This window comes from Symphalangus syndactylus, chromosome 8 (assembly GCF_028878055.3).
Source record: "Symphalangus syndactylus isolate Jambi chromosome 8, NHGRI_mSymSyn1-v2.1_pri, whole genome shotgun sequence".
In the NCBI taxonomy this organism is placed as follows: domain Eukaryota; kingdom Metazoa; phylum Chordata; class Mammalia; order Primates; family Hylobatidae; genus Symphalangus; species Symphalangus syndactylus.
Window position 1 is genome coordinate 91,633,490 of NC_072430.2, and position 18,153 is coordinate 91,651,642.

The following is an 18,153-nucleotide window of genomic DNA, read 5'->3' on the forward strand; positions in this document are numbered from 1 at the left end:
GACACTAACCTGACTTTTGTTCTTTTTCCAAAGGGAATTTAATAATCAAATGCATTCTGTCTTGATTCTGCTATTAATAACCAGTTGTGTACCTTCTGTCTACAGAGTTTTTGATAGGTTTCAGAATTCAAGATCCATTTTTTTTTTTAATCAGGAACTATCATGATCTAATGTGACTGCTAAACTATAAGATGGTGCTCTAAACTCAGTTTTACAGGTAAAGTTGTTAATGTAAATTTGCTTTGAGGTTTATACAGTAAACTTTGAATCATATATTCACTTTGAATCTTTACTGTGGTATCTTTTTTATGATTCTCATTTGGCTTGCCTACTTAGGCTTTTGTTTTACTAAACAAACTAGGTTTTGTGAAATATCTTACAACTTGTTAAGTACATTTATTTTTTTCTTCTAAGACTTTTTAGGGAATTGAATAACAAATCTTTTTTAAAGTTTTTTTTCTATATTTTGTGTAAAGAGAAATATAAATTATTTACTGCAAATTATCTTTGTAAAACTTTGAAATAATACAAAAGTATAACAAATGTAAAACAAAATTTATCCATAATTTGATTCTTGCCCTTTAACCACTACCAACGGTTTACATATCTCCAAATTGTTTGCATATTCAAATGTATTCATATAATATTCTATATTTATTACTATACTTGATAATATTTTGTGGCTGTGTCTCCACATTTTTATATAGACCTCACTCTTTTTAATATAGGTACAGTATTTCATTTTATGAGTTGACTACAGTATATTTAGTTACATGGACATATAGATTATTATAATTTATTTTTTCAGTACCAGACAACGGCTCATGAATACCCATGTACACTGGTTCAGGTTCATCTAAAATTAGAAGTATGCAAAATCTATATTCAACTTATAACTTGGTAGATGTTGCTGAATTTTCCACTGAAACATTTCACAAATTTATATACCTACAACGACATTTAAAGTGCCTAAACCATTTAGCAAAACATGGACCTTACTGCTATGAATTTATCTACTGTTCAACACTTTTTTTCTTCCCCATGCCAACAAAAGTAGAAGGGTACTATGTGGGACAAGAAACTGCTTATAGCTTGCCAAATGTTATATGAAATATCATTTACATGAAATCTAAACGTCCTTAATTTGAAGATGCACTATTATTTTATGTACTACTCATGAAGAAAGAAAGACACGGCCAGGCGCGGTGGCTCACACCTGTAATCCCAGCACTTTGGGAGGCCGAGGTGAGTGGATCACCTGAGGTCCGGAGTTTGAGACCAGCCTGACCAACTAGGTGAAACCCTGTCTCTACTAAGAATACAAAAATTAGCTGGGCGTGGTGGTGCATGCCTATGGTCCCAGCTACTAGGGAGGCTGAGGCAGGAGAATCACTTGAACTCTGGAGATGGAGGTTGCAAGTGAGCCGAGATTGAGCCACTGCACTTCAGCCTGGGTAACAGAACAAGACTCCATCTCGAAAAAAAAAAAAAAGAAAGAAAAACATAATTACACTGTTATACACTATCAGTTAGAAGTTTCATCATGATTAGAATCATGTTAAAATGTAGAAAAACCTGCATGTTAGAATCAATAAAATATAATAATTTATATTTTGTACCAACACACAAATACCTACATATAAATATACAAGCACATGTAAATGAGAATAGAATTTATATATGTATCCACTGGGCAAATATTTAAGAGGACGTGCAATCAGTTGGGAGGATGATTACTATAGAGATAGCTTTATTAGGTAGGGAGCTTAGACATTTGCTAGGTTAAATTTTACAAAAAGATACTTTTATGCTGAGCTTATTCTATATTGTTTGGGCTCCTCTAGCAGCTACTTCCAGTCTTGAACTTTATTTACTTTGTGATAAGTTTAAAAAAAAATACAAGGAAATAGTAAATGAAATATGCTAGAATGCCAACAGTGATTGTTTCTGCGTAATGTGAATATGGCCAGTTTTTCTTCTTTTATTTTCTTTTTTATTCAAATTCTTTGCAATTATAATGCTCAAGATATATGATAGAAATATGTTAGAGTGAGTCCAGTGTCCCGAGGTAATAGACAAAAGGCTAGAGATTAGAGATTGGAATCTGTTTCTGAGTAGGAATGTGTGGTAATCTTGTCCCTCTCTCTATAAAAAGGAAAGAGTATGTATCTCTATTCATTAATCACGAGAAGTGGTATTAAATTGGTGGAAAGCGATATTCTATAAAGAAAAAAAAACCGGGAAGGGAATGGAAAAAGAAGCACTGTGGAGCTTTTTTCCCCCCATATGTGTACACTGGGCCACTTACCTGAGGATAAAATATAGAAGGAGCGTTGCCAGTGAACTTAAAATTGAAAGGTCCTGAAGAATAGACTGAGTGAAAACCTGCCCAAACAGAAACTCCCTCCACATATTAAAAGGGAAGGAAATAAATTGCGTAGATGTTCTCTGGGTTGGATTTCATTGCCTAGATACTGCCTAATCCATGGACAGAGTTCATAAAGTCATGTTTCTTCAAGGATTTGTCTAACCAAAGCCACAAAGAAAGAAAGCCATGGTAAAATTACAGCTATTGAGTATACTTTATTCTAAGATAATTATGTCTTATAATGCACTAGAAAAACTTTCTTCATGACATATATGTAAAATTTTAAGCCCTACAAAATTTTAGTAAAAGTAAAAAATGAACATTTAGTCTGTTGATCAGCTTTTTAGGAAGAATGGGATTTTAGTAAGCAGAGAATACAGAGAAGCATATGGGTGAAGGAAAGTTAAAACACAAAGGTCAACTCTTTGCTATTGTGAATAATGCCGCAATAAACATACGTGTGCATGTGTCTTTATAGCAGCATGATTTATAGTCTTTTGGGTATATACCCAGTAATGGGATGGCTGGGTCAAATTGTATTTCTAGTTCTAGATCCGTGAACCAACCCAAATGTCCAACAACGATAGACTGGATTAAGAAAATGTGGCACGTATACACCATGGAATACTATGCAGCCATAAAAAATGATGAGTTCATATCCTTTGTAGGGACATGGATGAAACTGGAAAACATCATTCTCAGTAAACTATCGCAAGGAAAAAACCAAACACTGCATGTTCTCACTCATAGGTGGGAATTGAACAATGAGAACTCATGGACACAGGAAGGGGAACATCACACTCCGGGGACTGTTGTGGGGTTGGGGGAGGGGGGAGGGACAGCATTAGGAGATATACCTAATGCTAAATGACGAGTTAATGGGTGCAGGAAATCAACGTGGCACATGGATACATATGTAACAAACCTGCACATTGTGCACATGTACCCTAAAACCTAAAGTATAATAAAAAAAAAAAATTAAAAAAAAAAAAACACAAAGGTCAGAATGTTTCTGGTTTGCTTGGGGGTACTTTGCAACCTCCAGGCTATCTGGAGAACATAACACAAAAAAGAGTATAGTGGGATACAAGGCTGGAAAATTACATTTAGGTCAAATTAAGAAGATTCTTGAATACTCTTATATTTAGATTTTTATAATGCAGACATTAAAGAGCCACTGAAATTATTGAAGAATGAAAAGACAAGTTCTGATCTTGTTGAATACATGAAGCAAACTCAACCAGGCATGTTTAGGTTGAATCCAGTAATTTTCAATAGAAAAGAATGTAAAATTACCACAACCGAAGCAGTTACCACGGGAGTAGCTAAAATTAAGCACCAGATTGAATTTGGGCAGGTAGAGAGCTAGAGATGAAATAATTCTAGTGTTTCTACATTCAGAAGATGTAATACTTGTCTAATATGTTATGAAACATTATAGAATACATTCTACTTATAATAGTTATATTTCTTGTAAATGTTGGTGGCTTTTATTCATTGTGGCTTTACTTAGAAAAATATCTGAATATAAAGATGAAATTGTAGACTATGTCCATGGGTTAGCCAGCATCCAGGCAAATGAATTTGAAGTGGAAGATGAAGATAGAGCTCAAGTTTTGAGAAGATAGAATATTTTAATTTTGACATTGTTTAATGAACGTAAAATGTTATTGTGACTTTTTTCTCCCATAACCCTTGTTCAGGTCTCTGTCTTAGCATGTAGCACAGGCATTGAAGTCACCTATTTATTTATCTTCTTCCCTATTTGACAAAAACACCTATAAGGGACAAAATTACACTTTTATTATTCTCATACTCCCAGTACCTATGGTAGTTATTCCCATGTAGGAGACACTCAATGTTTGCTGAAATTAACTGAAATTAGGAAGTACACAGATCTGTAAGTTAGGTCATAAGATAAAATTGAAAATATAGGTCTATACATCCTTCAATTAGTTATAAGATCCAAAGACAAAAAATTTGTATTTTATAATTATGTTTGAATTTGCAAGTGCTATATATGTTATTTCAAAGAACCTTAGCATAAAATTTGTTAAATGAAGATATGTCAGATCAAGGTTACAGACTTTAGCTTCATTAAAAATGATCAACAATAAAATGTATACAAATAGTACTCATTTTTTGACTATAAACCTCGGATGAAAATAGGTCATCATCATCATTGAAAACAACCTCAAAAATTAATACTTTGTGCTTTAATTGTGTGCTCAACAACTGGGTTAAGAATTTTCTGTCTCATTACAGTTTTACAAAAGTTTTGAGATATTTCTTGCCACATATAACAAATGAGGAACCTGAAGCCGAGAGAAGTTTTGTGATCTTTTTTCAAGGCCACAGACTGAGTCAGCAAATAGCAGAACTGGAATTAAAAACCACATCTTTCTTTCTATAACGTCAATGCTCTCAACCACGAAGATATGTCATTCTGAAAACTAACTAGAAAATTAAGAAAATAATAATATCTAGCAAAACTATTTTAATAATTTTATCAGACAAAAAGAAAATTGTCACAACTTATCCCTTAGAACTGATGTCCAAATTCCCTCTTTTCTGAAGCTCAGGTTCAGAACATGCTAAATATACCATAGTCCACAGTTACAAACATGAAGTTGAAGTTTCTTAAGTTTGAACAGGAGAAAGAGTTCTAATCAAAATAGGTCATCACACAAGGAGGCTAGAAACAAATCTTGGTGCAACAGTGCTGATTCAAACAGTATTTAGAGAGCTTGAACATTTGAAGGCAACAAGTATTGAGTTGGCGTGGTCAACACGGACTGATTCTAGAAACAACCACACCAAAGTTCCAGGCTTGCATCCATGTGATCATATCTGCACTGGTCACTCAGATCCATGTAATGGTGTTAGATATAATCAAAAACTGGAAACCCCACTCCACTGTGTCCCTAGAAGAGGCAGAGTTGGAATTTTCCTGATCAACAATATTTATTTATTTATGAGAGAGTCTTGCCGTCACCCAGGCTGGAGTGCAGTGGCACAATTACAGCTCACTGCAGCCTCAACCTCCCTCACTCAAGCAATCCTCCCACATCAGCCTCCAAAATAAGTGGGTCTACGATCACAGGCCACCATATTGGGCTAATTATTTAATTTTTTCTAGAGAGAGGGTCTCTGCATGTCACCCAGACTGGTCTTGAACTCCTGGGCTCAAGCTATCTTCCCACCCCAGCCTCCCAAAGCACTGGTATTACAGGAGTGAGCCACTGCAGCCAGCCACCATTTTGTATTAACACTTCTTAACTTCATTTCTGCAAAGATTTTCCATTACTCAAATAGAAAAAAAGGTAGAGAATCACACACAACATAGAGTAGCTCAAGTTTGTCTAAGCTATTCCTACCACATTACTAAGCTGCCCTATACCAGTCACTATTAAATTCATATTACAATAAGGATTTTTCTTTTTTTTAAGCAAAAGAAGTCATATCAAATTAGTATTATTAATTTATTAGTTTGTAGCTTGCATGGTATTAATTTGTAAACAATTTTTGGTTTATAGTTGTATAATGATCATAATGAATTTATTCCTACTATGTTACTGGTTCATACAAAATGAAAGTTATTTTAAGTAATTTGGCTTACAAACTGGAAGTCTGTGATTTTTTTTCCTTTTAAAGATATCTATGTATTTTTCAAGCTTGAGAAACACTTCTCTGGAGGACTCTTATGACTGGGGCAACAAATTATCTGTGTTAAGACTAAAGATGGTCCAGGAAGAAAGGGATTAGAAAAGCAGGCAGTGGTCATCTAGGGTAACTGCATTTTGATGGCAGTGATTTTGGCAGAGATGAAGTGCCACATTTTTGTTTCTCATCAGCATTCCTGTCAGGAAGTAGAAAACTTGCTGGGTGCTGTCCAAAACTTGTTATCTATTTTTGGAAAGCCAACTTGTCAGAAAATCAGAATATGAGGCTCCAGATTTACTATGCAGGCATCTTTAGATTATGGGGGATGTTCCTGTGCTTCTTGGTCTTAGAACACATTATGAAAGGCAAGATACTTCTTTAGATCTATGAAAGTGGACTGTGGATGAAGTGAGATTTTTCGTTTGTTCGTTTTTCAAAAACTGTAAACAGTGCTTGTGATGGTATGCAGCTGGATGTGGAACTCTTTAGTTGGTGAGGGATAGTTTCTCTCCAGAAAGTTCTCATGGTTGCAGTATTCCTCTACATGCAATCACACCTTCAACAAGAGGCCAAGGAGATAATAACAATCTCATGCAGATTTATAAATTGACTATATCAGTGATTGTGTTTGGCTGTCCATTAGGCCCTTTGTGAATATAACACCTGTTTCCGAAGGCTAGTGATAACAAAAATCTTTAAAAAATGTATTTATATATGCATAGATTTTATTTTCTATTTTTTCCACATAAATGGAATGTATGTCTGGAGGTCATACATTGAATACATTCAGGAGAGGAATAGAGTTTCAAGTAGCAAAAGGATCTTCAGGATGTCATCCAATTACTTTCCCTGGACCTGGAGGCTAGCAGGAGGCAATTTGGAACTGGGTCAGGTATATAGGAGTTCCCTTTTTCAGTCAGTGGCCAACTACTAGAATTGGGTTGGCAGTAGTTTTTTAAGTCTACCTGAATTTTCTTCCCCCCAGAATATCATAAAGCTGATGTAGTTCCAAGGCCCCTCTCAAGAGTTGATGTATGGGGCCAGGCACAGTAGCTTACACCTGTAATCCCAGCATTTTGGGAGGCCAAGGCAATCACCTGAGATCAGGAGTTTGAGACCAGCCTGACTAAAATGGTGAAACCATGTCTCCACTAAAAATACAAAAAATTAGCCCAGCGTGGTGGCAAGCTCCTGTAATCCCAGCTACTTGGGAGGCTGAGGCAAGAGAATCCCTTGAACCCAGGAGGTGGAGGTTGCAGTGAGCCGAGATCGCGCCATTGCACTCCAGCCCGGGCCATAAGAGCGAAACTCCGTCTCAAAAACAGCAACAACAAAAAACAAAACAAAACAAAACAACACACACAAAAAAACAAAGAGTTGATGTATGGAAGCAAAGGGATGTATAAAAATCGGGAAAAAAATGACTTTTTTTCCATGAATAGTTAGGTCCAGTCAAAAGGCTCACAACTAGCATGAACTCTTGAGAACATTCATTTCTCTTTGCTAGTTAGACATTTACAAGTGAGGTGCAGTGAGAAGACTATGTTTACTATGCATGTAGATATTAAAACTTTATTAGCAGTATGCTATCAAAGGCATCACGTATACATATAAATATTAAGGAAATGCCAAAAGCACAAATATTAACATAGGCATGAAATGCTATCCAGTCCTAGAAAGAACATGGATGCATGAATGCAGAAGGCGTTCAGAAAGACTTGGTAAATATGAGCCGCATTCTTCCAACCATCATTTGTTCCTTCTTTTGTAACTGTGGATCACAAAATTAATAAATAAAAAATGTGAGTCATCTTTGTATGTTTAACACTGTGATCAATGCTGAGGGTGGGGGAAGTCTATAAACTATATAGTACGTTATGTTTTTCTTCAAAAAATCTTGTAATCTAGGCAGTGAGGCAGAGCAAGCACAATATCTAATAATACAAGTATTAAAGGAATCATAGTAAGAAGCCAGGGGAGAGAGACAGGAAGAAGGCCTCCTTATGGTAGTGAAAAGGCATATTGGTTAAGAAGATGAGGAGGGTCAGTCAGTTTTAGGTGGGGAAAATCACATAAAACATCCTTTAGAATGAGAGTGAGTAATTTGTGTTTAATAATAATGAAGAGGCCAATATGAATGGACGGAAAAAAGTTATATTTAAGGAACAGAAAATATCTGCAATAGGTAGAGGACTAGCGGACAATGCAGACACATTTTAGGCAAGTGGATGAAGCTAAATTACCCATGATTGATGAATAGAAATAGGACAGTGATGTCAAAAAGTCACATATAATTTGTTACATATGACTGTTCCTTTTTGTCTCTCTCTTCTCTCTAATATGCTTTAGTTTACTTGTTACATATATAATTATATTATGTGTAATATATATACAATATCTGAGTTATATCTGAGCTTTCTGATATCTATTTATTTATCTATTTGTCTCATGTCTATACAGCCTGGTTTGCCTAAGCCCCTATTAGTTTATGCTTATTTTGGGGGGATATCATGTTCATATATATATGATTTAAAAATACTGAAATACTTTTAAATATAAAACTATTTTTGTAGAGTCACCAAAATGACAATTCCAATTTTATGTCAGTGCATACATTAAAATAGACATATACCTTAATTTTTTAGCACCCTCTTTAACTATCATTAGTGTTCCAAACTGGATGACATGATTGTTTAGGGAATCTAACCATGAAGGATTGATGATCTGAACAAAATAAATAGGAATGAAAATGGAAGAGACAGAAATAAACATTTCATAAAAAGCAATGAAATTTAATGAATGACTGGAAGAACAGAAGTGATACAAAGAAAATTACTAATCATTCAGATTGGAATAATCAGAAAAACAGTAGAAGAACTCAAAAAGTTTGGAAAGTTGCAAATGTCGAAAAGATAAAGAACAATTATACAAATAAACATCTTTTGACCTTGAAGCCCCATGATACTTCTCTGTGACAATAATCTCAACTTGTTTCTAATGAACACATTCAAACTCTTCGAGTTTCCATATATGCATTAATTTAGATCTAGTATGAATTCTTCTTAAAATATTAGTCATGATTTCGAGACTGTATATTTACTGATGCATTTATCTGAATAACCAGAGATTTTATGAATGTCTAAAATGTAAATTTCTTCTGCAAATGGGAACTTACAAAGGAGTTGTTTAACAAATGAGAATCTAAGGCCTAGTCAGTTAAGTGTATTACTCTGAATCACGTGGATAATAATAATGAGTAACCCTACACGAACTGACTAGATATCAGGCACTGTCCTAAGAAAGTTATGTATTTTGACTGATTTAACCTCACAACACAACCTATCAAGTTAGTACTATAGTATTACCATCCTCATTTTACACTGGAAAGATGAAACTCAGGTTAAGAAATATCTTAGGGTCACACAGCTATTAGTTGAAGAGTTGGGAATTTAACCCATGTCTTCAGGCTCAAAGGTTTTTTATTTGCTATATCATTGTTTCAATCATGGGGGAAATCAAGAAGAACCAATTGTGATGGTTTTCAATTCTAGAGTTTATGCCCAAAATTGCACACATTTAGGGAAATTGCTTTAGAAATATTTCTTTTACACAGGTGGAGAGAACACATTTATTTTGACTACATGGATATACTCAATACAGCCAATCAAACTGAAATAATGCACTCATGCTTAGGGATATGCTTACAAATCATTATTTTAAATCTGTTTAAGGAAGAGTAAGACTGTCTTTGAGGTTACCTAAATAACTTGCTAATATTGAAATGTAGAAATCAAAAGAAAAATTACACCTGAATTGTGCTTAGTAAGTATTCAAGTATCTTGAATCAAGAAAGCTTACTGGAAAAATACATCTTGAAAGCCATTTACAACATTCCAGTAATTAAAAATATATAGCAATTTTTAAAGAGTCATATTCTAATAAAGTTTAACTAAATTTCTAAAATGCTTCCATAATATCATGAAGAAAAACATTAAAATTATATTTATAAATATTTCACTTAATAATAATTGAATTTTAGAATATTCAAATACTCTAAAGATTGTTATTTAGTGGAAAGAATTTTAAAGAATGGTATTCCATTTATGTTGTGGGGCAGATTATTATTCCTGTACATTGAATTGAAACTTTAAAGGATTTACAGCTTTTCAAAATAACCTGATACCACAGAGAACTTTACACGTTTGATAACACCCTTGAAAAACAAAGTTTTATGTAAACAAAAAATTGCATTTTCTTAAACTACAATAGAATGTATTAATATAATTGTAAGCAGTGACAGATGTAATTATATTTGATTGGGGAAATTAAGAGGTGTCTGTAGATCTCAGCAAACCTCTCAGACAGAAGTGACAAGGGGTCCTCTAGGTTTTAGACAGAGTACAGGGACATCTGCATATCCACTTCTGCATCTTGGCTGGGGCAGATTAGAAATCAGGTAGGTTTTAAGAAGAATGACAACATAGCTTCATTGGCAATCCACGTTATGCCATCCTTAATATCAAATGTCTCCTAGTAACTGCAACATTGTTTCATGTTTTAGATTAGGAAGGAAGGAAGGGAGGGAAGGGAGGGGAGGGGAGGAGAGGGGAGGGCAAGAGAAGGGAAGGAAATGCTCCTAGAAAAAGAGGAAAAGGGATCAAATTGGCCGGAGGAATGTTGATTTTGAGGCCAATATATACAATCAAAAATAAAACAGTTTTCTAGACAAATAAAGGAGACATTTGCCCTAATTTTAAATGCAGTTACGATAATATTATTCCTTAAATGTCTATTATTCTGAATAAATTCTTGTTAATATTGTTTTCTTTTAAATTCATGTTGTCAATTCTTACTGCTTAGTTAATAATTTACTTTTACAAGCATTTATTTATTTGTTACAATTTTCAATGTGCATCTACATAATAAACTAAAGACACATATCAGAGGCCATTTAAAACTCATTAATATTACTTTCTCACACTTATTTTTATTTTGCCCTTTCTAACTTGGCAGTATGCTTACCAAAAATTTTAAATTTTATACTTCAAAAAAAAACTTAAGGCAAAACTATTCCTAACCTACTCTACTCACTTTAATGATAAATGACTGCAGATCTCCACTTGAATTGGTAAAATAATTCAAACAAAAATATTCAAACATGTTGCAAACTGATTTCATACATTTCTTGTACTTACTGATATACTGTGTCACATGTATATTTAAACCTGTTAATAATTTCGTCATTCTAAATTTTACAGCAGTAAGATTTAACGTGCTTTTGAAAATATAATACTTAACTGAATAAAAAAATATGAGTGAAAAATACAAAGCTGGAAAGACATAAAGAAATAATGCAATGATAGTACTTAATTTTTCAGATAAAAAAATCAGAATCACAAAAGTATTAATTTTTACAAATGAAGTAGTATTTAAAAATTAGACTCAAGTTCATCTGGCATTCAATTCACTGCTCTACCTATTGAATGTAAGGACCTGAAGTCATTTTGAATATATCATATTTTCCAACTCCCACTGAAAGTTTGCATCCGCTTAATGACCTCTTAAGTGCTAATTGCACACTTATTGAATGCCTACAATTTAGGGAATTTATTAATTCCTGAGACAGCCATCAATTTTTTAAGATCTCACATAAGAAAGAAACATATTATAGAAAGGCATTTATACTTTAGTTCTCACACATCAATCCTCATGCTTAGGCTGGGTTGAGGGGGATAAGGGAGGATGGGGATGGGGGTCTGGGGAGGGTCTGAAAGAGGCAGGACTAGAGGGTAAGGCATGTAGAGAACTTAATTCTCCTTTCACATAATAGTGTTTCAATTATTAAAAGCACATATTATGCTCCCTCGTAGATCTCACGTCTCTTTACACTTTCCATTTCCTCTTTAATCGTGTTTCAAATCCTCCTTGTGATTTCCAAGGTGTGACATTCAGTGCTGAAGCAAGACCCACAAATGATTAGATCACTGTGGGATTCAGCTGAACATTCACAGACTCTTTCTAGAAAAGTCGGAGTCAGCATTTTAATGCTTAAATCCACCTGGGCAGGACTTTTGTTTGCATTCTGTTGGCTTGCTTGCTTAGTTGTTCATTTGTTGGTTTGTCGTAAAGAGGAGTAGCTCAAAGCCAATCTGATTCTGATAAATGGCCAAGGTAGAGAATTCCTGGCCCAAACAATATGTTTCCTTTATTATTATTATTATTTTAATCCTAAGATTGCAATTTTAATAGTTACAGAATTCCTCACAGTCAGGCTAAGTTTATATATAAACATGCCAAGTTTACCTTTGACATGTTCACATGGACTACTTCTAAACAAAATCTTCAATATCTGAATAAGAATATGTGATTTTTATGATTTAGCTAGGATCTAATAATTTTACACTGTGAATTTTTAGCTTTTTATGTTATTTCTAACTGCCCAGATATTTGTGGTTCCTGATTATGTTTTTCAGTATTTTCACTATTTTCTCAGCTCTGCATTTTGTGGAAATATTTCTTGTATATCCGTTTAAATCTGATAAATAGGTTAACAGACAAGAACATAAAAAAGAGTCCTGCAGAATTCAAAAGAAAATTCCCTCCAGAGTGACATAACATTTAGGCATGGTTATTCAATCAATTTCTAATCTGTCCTGTGAGTAACACCAGAGACCTTGCCTATTGTCATACTGACTTTAAAAGCACTTTAGACTGCCTTTGATGCACTGCTGTGCCAGTACAATGATTTACCATCTTACACTGAGGCTGTTAATTCCTAGTACTATTTTACAAAATAAATTTGGCATAGAGTTAAATATCATATGAAAGTTTTTAATATGATACATAATCAAAAGCTTACTTCAAAGCATACTTTGAAATAGATTAGGAAAATTGTTGCTTTTATGAGATTGAATGTCTTAAACAATTTGAATATCAGTATTTCAACAAACACATTATTAAGCAACAACACAGGTATATATATGTTTAAAAACATATTTCTAATACACAATCCACTTCATTGTTACCATGATAATAGTTTCCTGGAAGCAATAAAATCCACAAGATTCTTACCAAAAAGGCTGGGAACCTTGGTTGATTGTGGAGTCAGTGAGTTATTCACAGCACTGAGCTGGGTTCCATAATTATCCACCTGGAAACCATTTGCTGGGAAAAAATACAGCCAATTAAAACAGATAAACATTGTCACAATCTCATATTTGGACTCATGAAGCATACAACAGTTAAAAAAGCAGACTTTTGGCAATTTCATTCACATTGCTATGTTAAATTAACAAACAGTGAATCTTTAAATATAATTGTAAGGTAATATTTCCATGAGTAACTGTAGTTCTTGGTCAAAAAAGCATAGCAGTTAATGTTTATGTCGTGCCTTTAATAAATGTTATAGGCAGATAAAACTAAGTGATTTTAGGTGGTAGTTTTCAATAACTGTTTGCTCTCATATTTGTATAAATGTGAAAGATTTCAGCAATTCTATTGTGCCAAAATTGTACTGCAGTATTCTCAGGAAGAAAAATTAAATAATGCAACATAAAAAGTATTAGATCTATGAAAATAATTTCTTAATTTTCTATGCTTTTTAAAAAACTATAGTCACAAATCTCACATTGAATGCACACAAATATATCTTCATTTGCATGGCTCAAAACCTGAGTAAGCTTGAATATCATCTGAGATGCCTTAGTTTTAAAAGGATGCCTATAAATTAACTAAAATGAAATAAGAAGTAAACTTACGACCATCTTCACAAGTGTTCTTGCATTCTTCCAGTGTCTCAAAATTGTTCATATTGCCCAGGCATCCACCATACTTGAAACGTTCACACTGTTTTGTCTGATTGTTATAAAAATACCTGGTAATATAACCTCGACATATTCCAGGATCTTCTTCCAAAAAGCAGAAATCTGGCTTTTCTAGAAATTATAAAAATGTCAGAAAGCAATATTCTTTTGTGTAAATAAATTACTGATTTTAATAAAATTTATAAATACCTGGTTATTGAAGGAGTAAGCATAAAAATTAAAAAGTAAAATCTAACTTTATCCACAACTATACACTATTAAAATTATCTACCATATTTTGGGATTGGCATTTCAAATTCTAAATTTCTCATAGTAAATTAATAGGGAATTAACTGTCATTTTTTAAGAATTTAAGGAATAAAAGATTATTTTACCATGTGCCACTCTTGCTTTGAAATTACAAAACATTATGGCAAGAAATGTGGTTTAATTATTTTTAATATGTTCATGTGTATTAACATTTAGGAGAGGTCTATGAACATTTCAAGCTATTGAGGGTGGCTTCTCAGGAAAAGCATTGTAGTGCTTTGCTTCATTAAGAATGGTTTAAATTTTTAAAAGTTGAAAAAGAAGATTTGAGGGGTATGGAAGTTTTCATGGCTAGCCTTAGAAGTTCCTGAATTCTTATGCGGGAATTAATATCTGTACTAGGTAGGACATCCTCTACTGCTGTGTCATTTTTATTTTTTCCTTCTTCTTGTCATTGGAATGACTTCAATAATGCAGAGACAGAAAGGAAATACATGTTCAAGGATTGGAGAGGCTTTTGCAAAAGACTAATCCTTCTTCTCTGATAGTGTTCCAAAGCAGGCTAAACACAGCTGTCATAAAAGTTGTGCCACTGTGATCTACATCACCAGCTCTGTCTACATGCATGCACTGTGAAAAGAAGTGAGCTAATTTTCAAAATTATTATGCTCACGGGTATATTGGGCTTGAATTTTTAGAACAAAATTCCAATTTCTCAATTTTTTTCCTGCAAGTATATTACCATATTGGCAAAACTGAACTGTGGTAACCTTTTTCATCTTAAAACAACTTGTTCTTCTATGTCAGGGAAGCGATACCCACAAGTATTTTACAGTAAAAAACAACATGTATTTAATAATATTAATGATTTCTGCAACAGTTGCAGATATGCAAAAGAACCAACTCCTTATTAAAAAGTTATTTTATTTAAATTTCCTACTATAATATAGTTTTAAAAGTCTATTTTCTATAACTTTTCAATGTATTAATTTGAAAGTTAACTTTGTTTCTTCTGTATTGCCTCTTGTTCTTTCAAATGAATGTTTTCATGATTTTTAGTTAAGTGTAATAATATGTGAGGAAAGGAATACAACAATTCTTTAAAATTTTATAACATTTTATAAGGTAAAAATACATTGAATTACTATCATATGATTTGTTTTAGTCTTAATGTGTACCTTTTATGAAGTTTTAAATGATCTGAACAGAGGATACAAGAACTTTATGTTTGCCAAAAGTGGATGGGGGAAAAATATTGCATATAAAAAACAAAAAAGTATAACAAATTATGCTGATAAGTATAATTAAGAAACTGTACATGTACATAAATTTATACACCTAATATATACCCACAAAAATTAAAACTAAACAAATAAAACCATAAAAAACAATAAACTGTACAACTGAAAGTTGTTATTTTTCATATGGAACTACATTGGGAAACATGAACTTATTTGAAGACAAAGTTGAAAATGGACACATGTAAAATAATTCTTTTTTGGCCTGCAGTTTGAACTACAGTTGTAAATCAAAAAGTTAATTTCCTACTTTCTTCAGGTAAATAAATTAACCTTCTTACTGAATTTGCATACATAACCCTTGCTCTAAGTTGGTGCACAGTTGAAATTGAGTAACACAGAACGCAGACTGGATAAGTTAAAGCATTATTACTGTCAACTTTTGTTTGGGCCTGAATACTTGGGAATTGTCTTGGACCAAACTTTCTTTCTAAGGGATTGTATTAAATCTTAAATCTCTTTATAATGGTCCAATACTAGGAAGCATAATACAATGTTAACTCGAAATTGATCAGGTCTTTGTTATGAATAGGTGTTAGCATGTAAGCATTTTTAACATTCATGTGGAAAGCCCTATTCTCTTTCATATATAATATGAGATAGGAATGATTGAATTCTGAATTATAAATATATACTTTATAGCATAATTTTACATAAAAATAGTACCTGTATTTAATTTTTTTCTAATTTTATGTTTTTGGTAAAAGTTCTTAATATTTAAAGGTTGGTATTTTCTTTCACAAAAATATTTATTTCCCTTTGTAGACAAAAACTTCATTATAAATATGCCATTTTGATATAACAGATAAGGCCTTCATTTAATTAAAGTACTAAACATTTTTGTCAAGATTATTTTAGTATTTATAGGAACCTATTTTTTAAAATTGTAAGTACATACATTTACTTATGTTTCTTGTACAAACTTTGCTATTATCTTTATTTTATATATTTTGATTCCAATTCTGGTCAGAGAATTGAGCCTAAAGATTATCAATGTGTCACAGAAATTTTCAACTCTTTCCCACATAAATAAATCAAAATAAATAAAATTAAAATGCACTTTGAATTTTGTAGTCTTTCATGTTCTGAGTTAAATAATTTAATCTCTTTGTTCAGTATTTTCTCATTGAAATGTAAATGCCATAACTGACAATTGGACCAAATCAGTTTCTAGACCTTTATTAAAAAGAGGTTGGTTTCCCTGATCCATTGATAACATTTTTTCTGGTGCTGATATATTTGTGAAAAAGTAATTATTTTTAGCTAAAAACAATAAATGATATGATTTAAATTACACAATTAAACATATACATACATGCTAGATATTTATTTTTAACTATCTCCACTTACTTTTACATGTATAACTGCTGACAACTCACAGACATACTTCCATTCAAGGGAATATTTGGTGAAACTTGCTAAAGCCACACAATGCTGAGATTAACAAGTGATTAGAGATCAGAGAAATAAAGTAAGACTCAAAACATCAAAATCTCTATCTGGAAGATGTTAAAATAACATGTGTGGCTCTGGACTATGATTGAACTAAAACTCAATATCATACTAGAATTAGAGTAAATAAGGTGTTTGGAGCCTCCTCTGACAAATATAATGTATATATTTTCCTAATTTTTGATTATGTCCATTGAAACATGCAATAAATCATTTCAAAAATGACATGATCAATCTGTCATATGGGTTTATGATCAATCTTTTTTATGGAATTTTTTAATCAATCTCAGAGAAACTTAAGAATTGAGTATCTATACTGAATCAAGGACCAGGAAAAACAAACAAGCAAACAAACAAATGAAAAATTGAATATCTAAATGCCTTACATAAATGCTTCAAATTTACAGACAAATAAATGTTCACCTTGTTGCAATGTTGTCTTTATAATCCTGTTTGCATTATCTGTAATCAAAAAAAATATGCATATCAATTGCTACAATTTATAATGTAATACTATGAATTTGAATTTAACAAACAAGAGTGATATTTATTACCATTAAAATAATTCTTATACAGAATGTCTTCATAAAAATTGAATTTTTTTCTTTTCTCTAAAAATTAATCTTTTCTGTGTACTGTAACCACGAAGCCACTTCATTTCAGTAATGTTTTAGAAACTATGATAAAACTTTCTAACACACTTGCAAAGCTGAGAATTCATAGTGACTATGTTTACTGTTCAGAATATCTATACTTAAAACAATTATTTTTAAAATGTGAAATATGAAAGTAATTCAAGCAGCCTACATTACATATAAAAATAATTTGTTAGATACCTGGGAATAAAAGTGAAATTAACCAGAATTATTTCCTTTCTTTATTCTTTCCCCTGCTGCATTGTCTCAACCCAATTGCAAGCTTCATTATTATTACCAATGTAGAGAAGAAATGAAACAAAAGGCACCTGGGACACGTTGTTTGGTTTAACATTTGATTAACGGAATCATTTCCCTCTAAAACTGGAATGTTAGTTGTCTTTGTCCTACCATATTCCAAGTATGAATTCTAAGTTCTAATTTAAATGATAGGTAATGAAATTTAAATTGACAAATAAGTCTATGAAGTTTTAATTTGTTCGCATAGACATTAGGAAAGTTGAGTGATATTTATTTTGTTGTGGAATTATTTGTTTTACAGAGAAAATCTTTGGTCAAAGCAGGTTACCATTAGTTATATGACCAGAGAGATAGAAAGTTAGCGAGAGAGAGAAGGGAAGAAAGAATGAGAGAAATAATATGAA

At 32.5% G+C, this 18,153-nt stretch overlaps 2 protein-coding genes across 3 annotated transcripts in view; one reads left to right on the forward strand and one right to left on the reverse strand.

Moving 5' to 3' along the window:
• GULP1 (GULP PTB domain containing engulfment adaptor 1) overlaps positions 1-18,153 on the forward strand; it is a 1,103,064-nt gene that overhangs the window by 11,558 nt on the left and 1,073,353 nt on the right. The gene's annotated exons all lie outside the window — the stretch shown is intronic.
• TFPI (tissue factor pathway inhibitor) overlaps positions 1-18,153 on the reverse strand; it is a 91,669-nt gene that overhangs the window by 7,278 nt on the left and 66,238 nt on the right. Inside the window, exons 4-7 of one of the 2 annotated variants that reach the window (XM_055289962.2) lie at positions 17,277-17,315; positions 13,789-13,965; positions 13,103-13,195; positions 5,947-7,802 (exon numbers count right to left, since the gene is read on the reverse strand). In XM_055289962.2, the coding sequence (XP_055145937.1) occupies positions 7,675-7,802; positions 13,103-13,195; positions 13,789-13,965; positions 17,277-17,315 (437 nt within the window). In that variant the 3' untranslated portion in view covers positions 5,947-7,674. Of the gene's footprint in view, positions 1-5,946; positions 7,803-13,102; positions 13,196-13,788; positions 13,966-17,276; positions 17,316-18,153 lie in introns of those variants that run through there. The other variant, XM_055289961.2, reaches the window with a different exon arrangement.